Consider the following 14,610-nt stretch of genomic DNA (forward strand, 5'->3'; position numbering starts at 1 on the left):
TTTTATTTGGACAGCTTTAATGTACTTTGGGTTCATTAACTATCTCAGGCTTCTCTCTGTAGAAAGCTGTGACTGTTTATTCTGAACCATTATTATTATACACTATAGTAGAACACTCTACTATGTATGAATATTTCTTTATTCTTTATTACGTTATCCAATGAAATTAGTCATTTAGGGGTTTGAACACTTGCAGGGCATTGTGTGTCAAATTCTCAGTAGGAGCTGAGCCCCCCTAAAGGACTGATCCTAGAATCGCCCCTGTTAGAGTTTCAATGTACTGTATGATACATGGTGGTGCTTCTATTTCCAATAAATGAGTGATTGAAATAAGATAAGGTAAGATAAGATATATCCTCATTGATCCCCCTTGGGAAAAAAGTAGCAGAGTAAGAGTGAAAGTGATAAAATAAAATAAAAAATAAAAAATACTATACATAGTACTCTGTGTAAATGAATCTGTAATATATAAATGTGCAATTTGCAGTAGTTCCTGAGATTGTATACATATGTGCAATGTTACTGGGATTTACATAGTAAGGACAGCATCAGTCTTTTTTTAATGGGAGTAGGAGGTGCTGGTTTGGGCTTAATTTCAAGTCACAGCTCCTATTCACACAGCTGCCCATTTTGAAACTTTTATTTTGAATATCTTAACCGGAAGTTTCTGTATGCTTACAACACTTACTGTTTTGGATGTTCTTTTCTTTCATTTTATAATTTAATTTGAATTATTACGTTATTATCTGCTGCATGTTAGTGCAGTATTCATGGCTATGTCTAATACTGTCCTCTTGTGGTCACAATGAGCAACTTCAACTGAATTCTTAGGTCAAGATAGACACAATACTGACACATTACCTCCGGTTATGTCATTAAATATATAACCTTTTTACAAGCTGGTGTAGATGCAGATTGTGACTACCTCCTATGAATGGTCGAACTCTTTTATTTTAACAAAACCAACAAATAGCAAGCCTGAAGACAGACACAGTAGCGCGCCAAGTCTACCTGTGAATAGTTTCCATCTAATATATTGTTATGACCTGGCCTGTAATGTATCACCCTCTTATTTCACATGAATCAATGAAACTGAACTTTAAAAAAATATACATATTTTCTAGCTTTATTTGGTAAGTACTAATCTATACAAAACTATTAAGGATAAATAGAAACTTTAAAATTGTAGATAATCACAGTCTTAATAGCTTACTGATTTGTTTGTACATGTGGTGCGTTTAAGTCAACAAACCGTGTGTGTGTGTTTATTCCTATTCCACTTGAACACATCATGACGCAGGGGCTCATCTGGGTTCTGATTGGACGACTCGAGGCTCAGAAAAACAGGTGACGCCATATTGTCAGTTTTCTACGACGGGGAGCGCTACCTTTTTATTTGCAAAAATGACAAAATAGTAAGTGTCAGCTCGTTAAAATTGATGTACACAGTGGTTTTGATGACATGTTTGCTTTCTAATACAGTCAGACGGTTCGTGTTTGACACTAAATCGACCGCTGTTACGAGTTGAGCTGCTCCGTGGCGCTGTGGTGCAGCTCGTCAAGCAGTTCACCTCTTCACTGAAGTGTCCCTCTTCTCCCCCCCCTCTTTTTTTTTTTTTTTTTTTTTACAGGCTTGCTTTATCGAGGGTAGACGCGAAAGATGGCGCACACTGGGGCAACGGAAGACGCATCCATGGAGGATTGCTCTGCCAAGCCGGGGTCAAGCGTGTCCCTGCGGAGTCGGCCGTGCTGCAGCGAGAGAGACAGCCGGGTGCGGGCTGTCAAAGCTGCTCTTCTGTCCAGGTTAGGGCCCTATGAGCCCGTCCTGACCTACCTGCAGTCCGTCCTGGTGTGGGAGAGACGTGTCCAGTGTGTGCTGCTGTACATTGTGGTCAACGTGGTGTTCTGGTGAGTTTAACATGAGTGGAAACTTTGTCCTGAAACTTGTATGAATCATGAATCAGTCCCTTGCTTGTGTGTCACTGTGTTACATTAGCAGCCTGCATTCACACAATACAGAGACTGTTTTAAGGCCAACGTGACTGCAAGCAGCTTTTTTTTTTTCACACAATGCAATGTTTCACCTGCCAATTCAAGGCAGCACAGATGGCAAGCTAGTGTTACTATTTATAGACACGCCTTGCAAACACACACAACTCTTAATGTCGCCCCTAACTGACCTGTTTTTGACGGGGTTTTTTTAACCTTGAAAGCAGCCCTGGATTCCCCTTTTCACCAACTGTCATGGTTGAACGGTGTGTGTGTGTGTGTGGAGGTGGTGGTGAACTGTGGTTTAATCTGTAATGTACAGGTTGATGTTATTGTCACCACAGAAGAGGAAATTCAGTTGGCCTATTTGATTTTGCATGTGCCACTGGTGCAGTAAATTGGTTTGGCGATCAGTTTAAATCACATTTCAGCAAAAATCAGTCCATTTATACATGTCTGTTTTGCCAGGTGAAGTGAAATCATGCAATCTTAACATTATATACCCTTAAACACCCACAAAAACCCAATAGGCAAGATGTGTGACTATGACAAGTAATTTTAATTAGGTGACCTTCATATCATTGCATAATAATAACGATAATACCCTTTATTTATATAGAACTTTATAAAAACATTGTTTTCGAAGAGAGCACATGAATAATCAAGTTAATTAATTAGATTAGTTTTTAGACAAACAAAAGACATTGATGCCCACCAAATGAGGTAAAGGAAAACAAAATGAGACCAATGGGGGAAGTTCAAACCCTGAGTACAAAACAACGAAAGACGACATCACATAAAAGTATGTTTTTTTGTTTGTTTATGTGTTAAAAAAAAAAAAAAAAAAAAGGGTTCTGAGTCTGCCACAGATCTTTTGGCCCGTGGAGAGGAAACCAGGTTAGCCAGCCCACTTGTGTAGCTCAGGCATTCAGCGTTTATTCGATTAGACCACTGGGCATGTCAGGCTGCTCGTCCTGTCTCCTTTTACTCGTGCTTCAGCACACACTCCATGGTGAAGGCTAGTTTCTGGCCAAAGAGATGCATTCATAACTCATTGTAATGCATGATGTGACTGGGTAAAGGAAGTCGCATAGAGATGAGGAGGCAGTATTTCTGTCAGTGGACCACAGAGGTTGTCTTGACTGTGCATAGAGCTAATCCCACATAGATATTTGCACTTTAAATGTTTTAAAACTGACTATACCTACTAATTGCACTGCTACCCCACTAATAGGCCTTGTTCTGCCAGCAAATTCTTTGTCAGGTTAATCTCTAAGTGCTGATTGGCAGCAGCTTGTTTTGGTCAACAAAATGTGAAGTCTTGTGATCTGAATGTGGAGCAACGCTCAAGGGCTTTAATTGTTGAGGCCCTCCTCAAAGATGGAAAACACCTGAAATAACTTTTTCTGATATCACGATCTAGACGAACACCCCTCAGCTTTTCCACTGTTAGTGGATAAGACTCATATTTATATTAACACTTGCAACAATTTTCACCTCCCAATTTTTATTTTATTACCATTGAAAGTGTAATAATGTTATCCTGTTAATGTTCTCCGTTGTGATGTAAGTACTGATAAAAAGGTGGAACCGCTTTCTGGTTCTTAGTTCTTACATAAGGAAACAGTAGATCATTACTCAAGCGTTTGTTGGTTTAGTGAATTGTGTGCTAAATTGTTGGATTATATAACTTTTTATCATTTTACGACTGGGGTAACAGACATTGGAAGTACTGTCTGTTGATGTTTTTTTTCTCCCCCCTCCAGGTTTTTTGCCCTGACTTCACTGCGCATGCTGTTCTTACTGGCTTCAGGTCTGGCTCTGATGGTCTGTGCTGATACCTGGAGAAACAAGATCTGGCCAGAGATAAGAGGTGCTTACAGATTGCTTTTTTATATTTCTCTAACTCTCTGGTGTGTACTCTCTGTCTCTCTGGAGTCCCTGAGGTTTCTTTTATTAAATGTACAGTAAATCTCATCTGTAATTAAGTTTTCTGTGATTACAACAAATGTACCCAGTTAACCATCATATAATCAGTTTTTCTAGTATTTTGTATTACACCTGGAACAGTTTATTTAACACACTTTTTTTTAAAAACGTATGTTACTCTGAGGCCTAAGTCCTGATCTGAACGAGGGGTGGAGACTAGCTTAAGAAACTGCAACACACAATATGTAATATTTTAGTGAATTATGGAGTTAAATGTTTCTAAAAGTGATGTTTTCTCTCTCCTCAGTCAGAAAACTGGATGAGTCAGAAAATGAGAGGTTTGTTCCTTCAGCCTGTTTCCCATTACAGATAATGACACAATAATATTGATGTTATTAGTGAGTGGATAAAAAGTGTTTATAATATTCTCTCTTTGTCCAGCTGGGGTCTGGTGCAGCCCGGCATCATCAGCGTGCCTGAACTGTGCCACCACCTAGCTGAGGCCTGGGTCAGCATAGTAGTTCTCACAACCAGTATGATACAATACAAACGACTCAACCCTGGCAAGGTGAGGACAACACATGATGACGAATTGAATTCAAGATTTCCAGAAAATATCATTCTTTATAAATTACAGCATCTGTTCACACATGGAAGCTCTACTTTTAAATTATGTATGTAATATTCATCACATTGAATTGCATTATAATGGAAAGGGAGAGTATTTCAGAGATCATTCAGAAAGAAATTTGATTTAGTCATTTTTCTATTCTCATTATTCTTAAAATAGGCACCACAGAGATTCATTACAGTGATGATTATAATATTAAAGAGGCATGACTGTGCAAATTTGTAATCATAATCAACATGCATTGTAGGTGCTGACTTTATGATCTGTGTGTTTTTGTTGTCCTGTGTCAGTTTTGCATCATGACCTGCGCAGTTTTCACCTGTTTGGCTGTGATCGGACGCTACATTCCTGGATTGGTGCTCTCTTACTCTGCCGGTAAGTCGGAGCAGTTTAGCCAGCTCTAACTACAGATCCAGGTCCCTTCACAAGACCACGTTGGCAGGGAAACTCAGAATGACTGGTCCTATTTAAAAATGCATGGGTGGGTGAAACCAGATCTGCTGGGCCCCAGTACCAGGGCCTCGCCTGTGTGAGGTGATTAAAGCTGGGATAAGACACACAAGGAGGGAGTGAAGGAGGGAAGGTAGCCAGGGAGATAGCTAAGGAGGTCAGGCTGAGACCGGGCTAATCTCATCACCTCCAGCCAGTGTAGGGATGCAAGAACTGCCAAGGCCCTCTGCTCTGACGTCTGAAACAATCCACAGCAGCTTGTACTCGCTGTGCTTACTCCCTGGTGCTCCCCATGCCTCACTTTTGTTTTCCTACTGAAGCTCACACAGGTTTGCGGGAGTCTTTCTACACTGAGGAGAGTTTCTCACTCAGTTTTTCTTATCACGTGTATTTAACAACCTCTCTGTACTTCAATGACTCAAAGGCCTTATCATATCTGTCATATGCAGAAATTAACAAATTATCAATGCAATGAAATTCTTAGTTTGCCTCTCCATCTGCTGCCGTTAATTACTCTATAAAGACACAGTGAGACGTCTGCAACAGTGGGCGCCATCTTTTAATACTTTCTAGTATTAATTTCCTCTCTGCTCTCCTCTAGTTTTGGCTACCCTCCTGGCCCCTCTGGCAGCCTATCACAGGCTTTTTCAGCATGTGTGTGTGAAGCTGGAGCCGGTCCTGCAGCGGCTAGACTTTGGCATTCACGGTTACATGATGTCAAAGCCGATTGATAATCAGTGTAAGTAGTACTTGATTTGTCATTTTGGGTTGTTTTTTTTTAGGACTGTGGAGTTTTCAGTTTACAGACAGCTTGTTAACAAGGATAAATTAAATGACAAGACTGATAAATGAAAATATTTATAATCAAAGCTATCTGATACGCAATTTAAGTCTTATACTTATACATTCAACATTAGATCTATCATGAGATTTTCATAATTGCCAAAAGTTTTGGCAATTATGTCTTGTTTTTACCTCATTTAATACAACTGACCAACCATGAATTTTTGCTTAAATGACAAACATTGCAGACAATCAGTTGTGGCCAATCATATCATTGTAATAAATGATGCATTATTACCCTCTGGTGGCTCTAAACTGCAGAATGTTAGCTTTAATTAATAAACTGAATACATGTCCTGTTTGTTAAATGTTTCTTGATTATATTTAAAGTTCCATATTCAATCTCATTTATGTGCAAATATTAATTCTGTAAGAACAATATGAGTCAACTAACTCATCTTTCTCTTTATTGTGTACCAGATTTGAGCAGACATTGATGTTATAATTAGACTGTCTCATCACCTGTATTGTAATCACTCCTTTAAAACAAGTTGTTATGCATACTGTCACAGTTTGTTGTGACAGTATGATGGAAAGATGAATTACCGGCAGCTTTCCCACCTCCATCTCAACATGACTCCAGCCTGTAAGTTTAATAATCTTTTGGTGTCTGAACATTTTGTCCTTGTTCTCTGCAGTCCTCCGAAGGCGTATACATGGTGCAGCCTCAGGTGAAGCCAGTGACAGCGAGGAGGAGTTGGCTGCTTTCTGTCCAACGGTCAGTCTGTGCCCAAAGAAACCCATTATTTCAGAGGAGCTGTCAATAATTTTATTGACATGTAAATGCCAGGGAATATAGTCCTCTTATTCATTGAATAGTTGCCAACATTCACCAGTTGTCAGGGAACTTAAAAACAAATCCATGTCTATGAAATGTTTTCTTCACATTGTGCTTTTTTGAAACCAACATTTGTTCAGCGTGCATGACACACACTTATGATGCTTGTGACATGTCCGTGCTCGTCTATTTAAAATGCCACGACGGTTAACGCCTCTGTTCTGTTTATGGATTGTCAGCATCTGTGCCAAATTGTGCAGACAGCAACAGTGGGATTGTTTTTTTGAAGGCGAGGTGTTTTTATTTCTGATAATGCGCGTTCTAATTTAAAAGCGCCCTGTCAGTGTGAAAGTTGTAAATTATATTATTGAATTTTTACGGATGCAACATTCACGGCAGCTTTATGGCTTTGTTTTTTAGCACAGTGTTATTTCAGGGGCACAGCTCAGCCATTTCCTGTTGAGGTTAAGAACTTCACATGATGTGCTGTGTGTGTCATGTGCCTGTGTATTTTCGCCTTAATGCTTGTGTGTAGTGAAGCCCCCAGAAGGTATGAGAAGAAAACAGTGAGAGAATAAACAGTGGGAGAGAGAGAAAGTTTTCATACCCTGTAAAGCAGAGAAAAATATTTATAAAATGATTTTGATTAACATCTAAAAAAAAAAACACTCAAAAGTGTACAACCTAAAAATATTTAACCTGTCAAATCTGCTGTCTCTTCTAGTTTGATGATGCAGTTGTCGCGAAGGAACTTGCACTGACCGACTCAGAGCACTCTGATGCTGAAGTGTCCTACACTGATAACGGAACATTTAACCTATCCCGAGGCCAGACCCCGCTTACAGAGGGCTCTGAGGGTGAGGATGCTGCTGTGTCAGATTGTTTTGAACTTTTTTTCTCGTTTTGTTTTTGTCCCTGACTTCCTGACTTGTCGTCTGTTTCATTTTGGTCAGATCTTGACAGACACAGTGATGGAGAGGAGTCCTTTGCTCAGGACCTTCCAGACTTCCCCTCCATAAACCCTGATGCCACTCTGATGGATGATGATGACGACACCAGCATCGGGCTACCTAGTCTGAGTATATCCGGGCTCCGAAGTTACCGACCTTCAGTGCTGGATGTAGATGCTCATCTGGACTCAGACCAGGAGGATCTGGATACAGAACTTTCGCTCAGCAGCATCCCCGCTGCCTGTGATTTCACTGGAGACTTGGCCGGAGTCATTGCTAGCAACATGATCCAGGCAGCAATCGCTGGGGCGATGCAACCTCGGCCTATGACTACCCAGCGCAGAGAAGGCCCTCCCAAAGCAGGGACCCACCGAAGCTATCGCAAGCAATCCAGCTCTGAGCTGGACACAGACTTGGACGGAGAGGACTTTGAAATGCTGGATCAGTCTGAACTGAACCAGATGGATCCCCTCGGAGGAGGAAGTGGGGGTGCTAGACGGGGAGAGAGTCAGGGGTCTAACTTCCTATCTAGCCTGCTGGGTAAACCACAGTAAGGTGTGTGTATGTGTGTGTGCTGGTGAGAAAGTGTGAGAGAGAAAGAGAGAGAGTGTGTGTGTAAGCCTGTGTGTAATTTCATGGGTCGTGTACATGTGGATGAACTGAGTGTGTGTTGTGAAGGATGATTTTAGGTTCCAGCAGCCCTGCTTTTGATTGGCATCAGTTTTATCACTGTGAAGTACTTAATTTTTTCTTATCTTTTCGAGCTCTTTCTCATGTACCTTTTTAAACCCAGGTCATCCAGAAATCAAATACTTTGTAGGCTGAGCAATAGAAACATTCAACAACAACATAATAAACTAAAAAAAGAAAAGATAAATAACCAGCATTATTGAGCCTTGTTTCAGTCTTGTAATTTTATGCACCCATAAGTTACAAGCATATTTTTTGGTGTCTAGAAATGAAGATCAACAGTGACCATAATCTCTTTTCTACCTGGAGGTCTAGACATACAGGGCTATTTAACATGGGACCAAATATGACATTCCTGTCGGTTGAGCTGAGCCATGTTGCTTTAGTAATAACATTGTGGAACAGCATTTTATGTTTAAGCTTTAGTGATTGGAATAGTTGGAACAAACTCATGTTGAAAGTTCCCTGCAAATATGTTCTAAGATATATTAAAAAAAAAACCCTACCTTGGATAATAATTTGTTTGTGATATGGTTTTTCCACCATCCACTATCTTTTTTTGTTTTGCATCTGCTATTTCTTTCTCATTTAACAGCAGGACACAAGCTGTCTCCTACTTCACTGTAAAGTCCATTCTCAGTGTTAGCTCATAAATCGAATAATTAAAGCAGGACTGGCTTCCAAACTATCTGTAATGTCACAAATCGTGCTCATAGGCCCGCCTCTTAAAATTCGATTTTCAGTTCACAAAGATAAAGTTTTCGCTTTGAGCAGATAAGTGTGAAAACCGCCTTCTATTAGTGTCAAAACTCTGCATCGTTCTGCACAGTGAAACGCAAACATTCAACTGTAGGAGCAAAAGCAAAACAATATATATTTTTGAGTGGAGGTGGGGGGGCTTGTTAAAATGTTTGAGTCCCCATTTCTTTCCAAGCAACAGCAGTTCATGTTGAGTGTAGTGCTCTGATGGTCTTTAAGAAGATTTATTTGATACAGGTTTACAGAGATGGATCTATGTTTTTTTAGCGCTTGTCAGCAGTTGTAAGTTTTGACAGTATTTATCCTCTAAAATGAAGATTATTTGGGCAAAAGCTTCAGTTATGATTTTATTTACTTTCCCCCCTTTTTCCTCTGACTAACATATGGAAATATTCCCATACATTTTGGATCGTATTTTATTTTCAAAGAACGTCTTATTACAGTCTTAAAATATGTGACCCAGAGGAATACTTGATGTTAGGTTGTTTTGTGCATTGTATTCACAGATGTGTTCCCCAGGGTGAGGTCAGCTTCTTTTTTTGCTGTGTGTTAAGTATTTTTCATATTGCTGCCCTTTTTAAATACAGCTCAGACATATTGTGTCCATGTTTAATACCTTGAATGAGTCCTCATTTGTGTGTTTTTTTTCTTTTCAAAAGTATTATTTAAACAAAATGCATTGTATCTTTTGTCATCTTTGTATTACATGTAGTTAAGTCATGCAGAATATTTTTGATAGAAATGTTCTTCAATCCATGGATCTTTTACTATTTTACTATTTTAATGAGGAAACATGTTTACATCAAAATTGGGTATAGAAAGTTGTCCTTCTATTATTATTATTTTAAGTGTTAGTACGTAAAGTGGCTTCTTTTTCGCTGGTCAGCCTGATTTCCCCTTTTTGATTGTCAAACCAAGTCCTGTATGTCAGCATTTTTACCATAAAATTTGACTTGGTCATCCAATGAGCCACAGCTGAAATTTTTTGAAATGCATATATCAAAGTCTGCTGGGTTTTAATAGAAAAAAACAACAACATATTGCTCTTTCATTGTGTTATTTTTTTGAGAAGAAAATCATAGCTGCGAAAGATGTAGCACAATAGAAAAGAAAAAAAAACTGCTGGATCCAAACTCGTGGAGGTGAAGTAGAAGTAATTGTGCACTGATAGGAAAATTGTTAAAGGAGACGAGGAGAAGAAGTTAATACTGGGTCGACCACCTCAGTTAATAAGAATGTCGCTCATTGCAGCTCCATGAAGAGTTCAGTTCCTCAGTATGAGTGTGCAGTGTTGTTTGATTATGTAATCTGCACAGTAGTGTATTTTCTTCTCTGTAACTGGTTTTGATATGTTTTGATGTGCAAATCGCATTGAATAAAAATGTTTGCAATTATGTCCGCCCCGGGTATTATTTAATGTGACAGATGTGCTTATCTCAGATGGCAGCTTAAGATCTATTATTACATCTAAAGTTTCCAATTGAGGACAAAAAAGCAACAAAGTTTTTGCAATTAAGGCACTAAAACTTGTAAGCAACTTTACTGAGAAAACCATTCACGAGGTTGCAAACATGGATGGATCATTGTTGTTGACTTCCAGACCTACTGAGCACATTTAATTGAGTACCATAAGTGCACAGTGGGTGTCACTGGCTCACACAATTTCTTTGAATAACACTAGCCTGTCTGTTTTAATAGGCAATTTATTCTGTTCATGTCACACAGACCCCATGGAGACCCCATAACTAGGATTCATCATGCCCATACTACACTACATCAACAGGTTTTTGCATTGCAGTGAAGATATCTGTATTTTTCTTAACACAATAGCTCATGTGTGAACTATGTTTTTTTTATCAAAATGTTTTAGGTACAGCTGCTGCAACTACCTATTATCCATTAATCTGCCAATTATTTTCTTGATTAAACTCTTGTCTATAAAATCCTGGTGACATTGTTGTATGTCTTTTTTTGTTTGACCATCAGTCCCAAAACCAGATTGTCAGTTTTCTATCATTATGTATGACAAATACAGCGTCAAAGTGAAACAAAACAGCAAATGTTTTACACTTTTGCCTAAAAAAAAAAAAGACTATAAACAATTATTAGATTATAAAAATATTTGCATTAATTTATTTTTAATTTTCAGTAAATCCATTAATCACCTAACTGTTGCAGCTCTAGTCTTTTTTTTTTTTTTAAGGCAATAACCCTCTGTTGACTGTTTCTGAGATCAGCCAAAATTAAAGAGCTCTCACTCTGCGCTTCTTTCCGGATATCGCAGACCTCATGAATAGTAAAGACTGAGCCGACAGAGCATCATTAAGGGGCAAATAAACATTACTCAAGAGCGCAGTTAATATACAGAGGTAACACATTTTCCTTTCAGTAATGATTTTGAGATTTTTTCAAAAAAGAAAACAGCAAAGAATCCTTTAAGACTCTCAAAGCAGAAGGGGATATTTCTAAAGAAGTATTACATCATACTAAATAAACGATCTTTTACGTGACGTCTATCTGGCGCGAAACTCAGACTGGAGACATAAAGTGAATGAGGAGTAATTAGAGATGAGTAAAAAGGATAGCGGTAAGTCTACTGCTAAGTTTATAGCAAGGTGTTTTCACTGTCTTTAACACTTATCTAACGAACTATGTCCATAAGATGTCACCGATGTTAACTTTAGTTTAGACGCTAATTATCAGCTAGCGTCATTTGTAGCAACATAGCAAACATGATAAGCTAGCTGACCTCAGGACTCTGAAACCTTTTTGTGTGTTTACTCCAAATACGCCCACTTTCCCCACATGACACGTGTGTTATAAAGAAACCAACAGTATTTGGGATGTATTACAGATGTTATATAGTATAGTACAAAAGCTCACCGAGAGACCTAACATAGAAACACAGATCATAAATGTGGCTGTCATACTGTGTTTTAAGTGTATCAAGCATAATGTCAAATTAAAGATAAGTGTCATTTTGGGATTTTCCTGCTGTCATCCACAGGTGCCACTGTCATCCTTGCCTATCTGAATGAGAAGAACCGCCCCTACAGTGCTCAGGATGTCTTCTGTAATCTCCAAAAGGAGCATGGATTGGGGAAAACGGTGAGACTAACACCATAATCTTGTGTGTGTGTGTGTGTGTGTGTGTGTGTGTGTGTGTGTGTGTGTGTGTGTGTGTGTGTGTGTGTGTGTGTGTGTGTGTACAAATCAATGATTAATTGCATATTTGTGATACACCAGGCAGTGGTCAAAGCCATGGAGCTGTTGGCCCTTGAGGGCAAGATAAAGGAGAAGGTGTATGGCAAGCAAAAGATATATTTTGCAGATCAGGTCAGTCTATTCTTGTGAAATACAGTCTGAAATTAACATATGTACTTTGATTAATGTATGTTATGAAACTGACCTCTGCTTCTGACCTTTCTTTACAGGCTCAGTTTAAAGATGTGAGTGATGCAGACCTGAAGGCAATGGACAGTCAGATCTCAGAGCTCAGTGCGGAGGTGCAGTCCCTCACCCAGAGCTGCAAACAGCTGGATGCAGGTGGAGTACACTGGAGATCAATGCACGCTGTTGTCTCCACACTTATGTTTTCTCAGAGCCTAGACAGTACCAAGAGGACACAGGATGTTGCTGTTTGTTACACACGTACAGTTTGAATGAGGAACATGTTTTTTGTTGAAGGGGATGTTCTGTAACCTTGACGTGTGAAATCTTTGTTAACAGAGCTCAAAGAACTCAATAGTTCCTTGACAACAGAGGAAATGATCTCAGAGATCCGAGAGCTGAAAGCGGAGTGTTCTGGGTACAGAGCACGTCTGGAGAAGATAAAGTCGGCCACAAATCACGTCACACCAGAAGAGAAAGAGAAGGTGGGAAAAGGATTTATGTTTTCTATGATCTCAGGAATCTTGTTTTCTCATTTCCAGCACAGCAAGGGTTAACAGTGCTCCTAATATTTTATTTTACAGGTTTATAAAGACAGAGATGTTTATGTGAAAGAGTGGAGGAAGAGGAAGAGATTGGTAATGTATATTTTGCCTGAATCACATAACAGTGGGAGCATTTTTGCATTAGTAGCTCCTGTAATGTCAGATGAAATGCAATATTGTCCCCCTGCCAGTGCTAGTATTGGAAGCTTTGCATGGGAAATTACATAAGAAATGACTCTAGTGGATATTTACGCTTGTGTTAAAGAGACATCCGTGACCACATTATCATATGAAGTCATATTATCATTGTTGTGCTTTGTTTCTCTTAGGCTTCAGACATGATAAATGCAATCCTGGAGGGATATCCTAAGAGCAAAAAGGAGTTCCTGGTTAGTTAAAAGAGGCTAATAAATACATTTCAACGTGACATCATGCCACCTATGTGTATTATGCCTATGTGCCACTGTTTTTAGTCACAGCACTAATTAATATTATAAAAATAGATATAAAATGTGGTTCTATCTTTTACAGGATGAGGTTGGAGTGGAAACCGATGAGGACTGTAAGGTGGCTGTTCCAAGTACATGAAAAAACAAATGAGTGCTTGTTCAGCGTCTTCGTCAGTGTGTGCAGTGCTTAGCTAAGAAAATAAGATTACACATCAGAGCAGTCCGAGTCACAGCACATTTATTTATAGCCAGTTTCTTTTGAACAAACAGTACATTTTTAATAAATGTCAAATGGGGGGAAAAACAAACTTTGAAATTGAAAGTATACAAAAACAGCTCTTCCATTTGAGGCACTAACTCTACATTATATCATTAGACAGCACTGAGGGATGCTTGTCACGTCATAAGCCACGTTGGTTTAATTTTTCCCTTTTTTTATGTTTAAAGCTATTAAATCAATCCTGAGCCTATATCAACTTATTATTCATTATATCTTTGAGAAATGCACATTATTTGTTGTTCTTATTACTGTTCAAGTCCATCTGTCTGCCATTTTGTTTGAAAAGTGTACATAAGGCTTGTAATGTATAAAGCATGGGTGTTTATAAGTGACCCTCAGGTATTGAGGGTTTGTCCCTTTTTTCCTTTATTTTTTATCATTATTTTTGTCTTCTCACTCTTACTGCCAAGTTATTAAATGTTCATGATAGTAACTTTTGACACTGAAGTCCAAACTGAAATTTTCTTTATCAACTATCTGAAAACACTGAGGTTTAACAGGTTCATTGGCTGCAGAGAGAAATCATTTGCACTTATTTCCTGTCGTCTTTTGCACTTTGTTTCTTCATTAAGTTTTGGCCAAATTTAACAGGACACACACGTCATACATTTATTTTACATAGGTTGACATCTCTCTTTGGATGGTGATGGCTTTTTTAAAAACAACTATCAAGGGACAACATTTAAAGCAACAGGCAACAAAATATCCCTGCGATTAAAGCAACAACAGTAACGAAACTCTACACGTTATCCAACCCCACGTGTATGTCAAAGCCATCAAGGCAATTAGCTTCATTTCATCTATCTAAAAATTCCCTGTTTTTCATTGTGGCTGTAACTCTTTGTGCCATTCCCAGACCATGATCTCGCCTGGCACCTGTGACTAGCGCAGGCAACACTGATGGCTTCATAAAATGATTAATTACCA

General features: G+C 38.8%; 2 protein-coding genes across 4 annotated transcripts; both read left to right on the top strand.

Moving 5' to 3' along the window:
• Positions 1-1,322: 1,322 nt before the first annotated feature.
• Positions 1,323-10,407, top strand: retreg3 (reticulophagy regulator family member 3). Of its 2 annotated transcripts, XM_062439149.1 has the most exons (10): positions 1,323-1,415; positions 1,632-1,908; positions 3,756-3,862; positions 4,226-4,256; positions 4,360-4,486; positions 4,840-4,924; positions 5,601-5,738; positions 6,481-6,560; positions 7,345-7,477; positions 7,574-10,407. In XM_062439149.1, exons 2-10 carry the CDS (start codon positions 1,661-1,663, stop codon positions 8,122-8,124), a joined length of 1,500 nt encoding a protein of 499 aa, XP_062295133.1. In that variant the 5' UTR covers positions 1,323-1,415; positions 1,632-1,660; the 3' UTR covers positions 8,125-10,407. The 2 variants fall into 2 exon arrangements, with proteins under 2 accessions (XP_062295133.1, XP_062295134.1); XM_062439150.1 differs by lacking the exon at positions 1,323-1,415 and having other exon boundaries at positions 1,879-1,910; positions 3,757-3,862.
• A 1,143-nt stretch (positions 10,408-11,550) lies between these two features.
• psmc3ip (PSMC3 interacting protein) lies at positions 11,551-14,578 on the top strand. Of its 2 annotated transcripts, XM_062438741.1 has the most exons (8): positions 11,551-11,606; positions 12,027-12,127; positions 12,266-12,355; positions 12,454-12,565; positions 12,749-12,894; positions 12,994-13,047; positions 13,284-13,343; positions 13,486-14,578. In XM_062438741.1, exons 1-8 carry the CDS (start codon positions 11,588-11,590, stop codon positions 13,540-13,542), a joined length of 639 nt encoding a protein of 212 aa, XP_062294725.1. In that variant the 5' UTR covers positions 11,551-11,587; the 3' UTR covers positions 13,543-14,578. The 2 variants fall into 2 exon arrangements, with proteins under 2 accessions (XP_062294725.1, XP_062294726.1); XM_062438742.1 differs by lacking the exon at positions 11,551-11,606 and having other exon boundaries at positions 12,266-12,369; positions 12,467-12,565.
• Positions 14,579-14,610: the final 32 nt, after the last annotated feature.

This window comes from Scomber scombrus, chromosome 18, assembly GCF_963691925.1.
Source record: "Scomber scombrus chromosome 18, fScoSco1.1, whole genome shotgun sequence".
Lineage (NCBI taxonomy): Eukaryota > Metazoa > Chordata > Actinopteri > Scombriformes > Scombridae > Scomber > Scomber scombrus.

What these genes read in the sequence shown, in the direction of transcription:
- psmc3ip (XM_062438741.1), top strand. An exon ending in AGATATATTTTGCAGATCAG is followed by an intron (nt 12,356 to 12,453) that starts GTCAGTCTATTC and finishes CTTTCTTTACAG; the next exon opens with GCTCAGTTTAAAGATGTGAG. An exon ending in AGAGCAAAAAGGAGTTCCTG is followed by an intron (nt 13,344 to 13,485) that starts GTTAGTTAAAAG and finishes TATCTTTTACAG; the next exon opens with GATGAGGTTGGAGTGGAAAC.
- retreg3 (XM_062439149.1), top strand. Translation starts at nt 1,661, where the DNA reads ATGGCGCACACTGGGGCAACGGAAGACGCATCCATGGAGGATTGCTCT. An exon ending in GGTGCTCTCTTACTCTGCCG is followed by an intron (nt 4,925 to 5,600) that starts GTAAGTCGGAGC and finishes GCTCTCCTCTAG; the next exon opens with TTTTGGCTACCCTCCTGGCC. An exon ending in GCTTACAGAGGGCTCTGAGG is followed by an intron (nt 7,478 to 7,573) that starts GTGAGGATGCTG and finishes CATTTTGGTCAG; the next exon opens with ATCTTGACAGACACAGTGAT.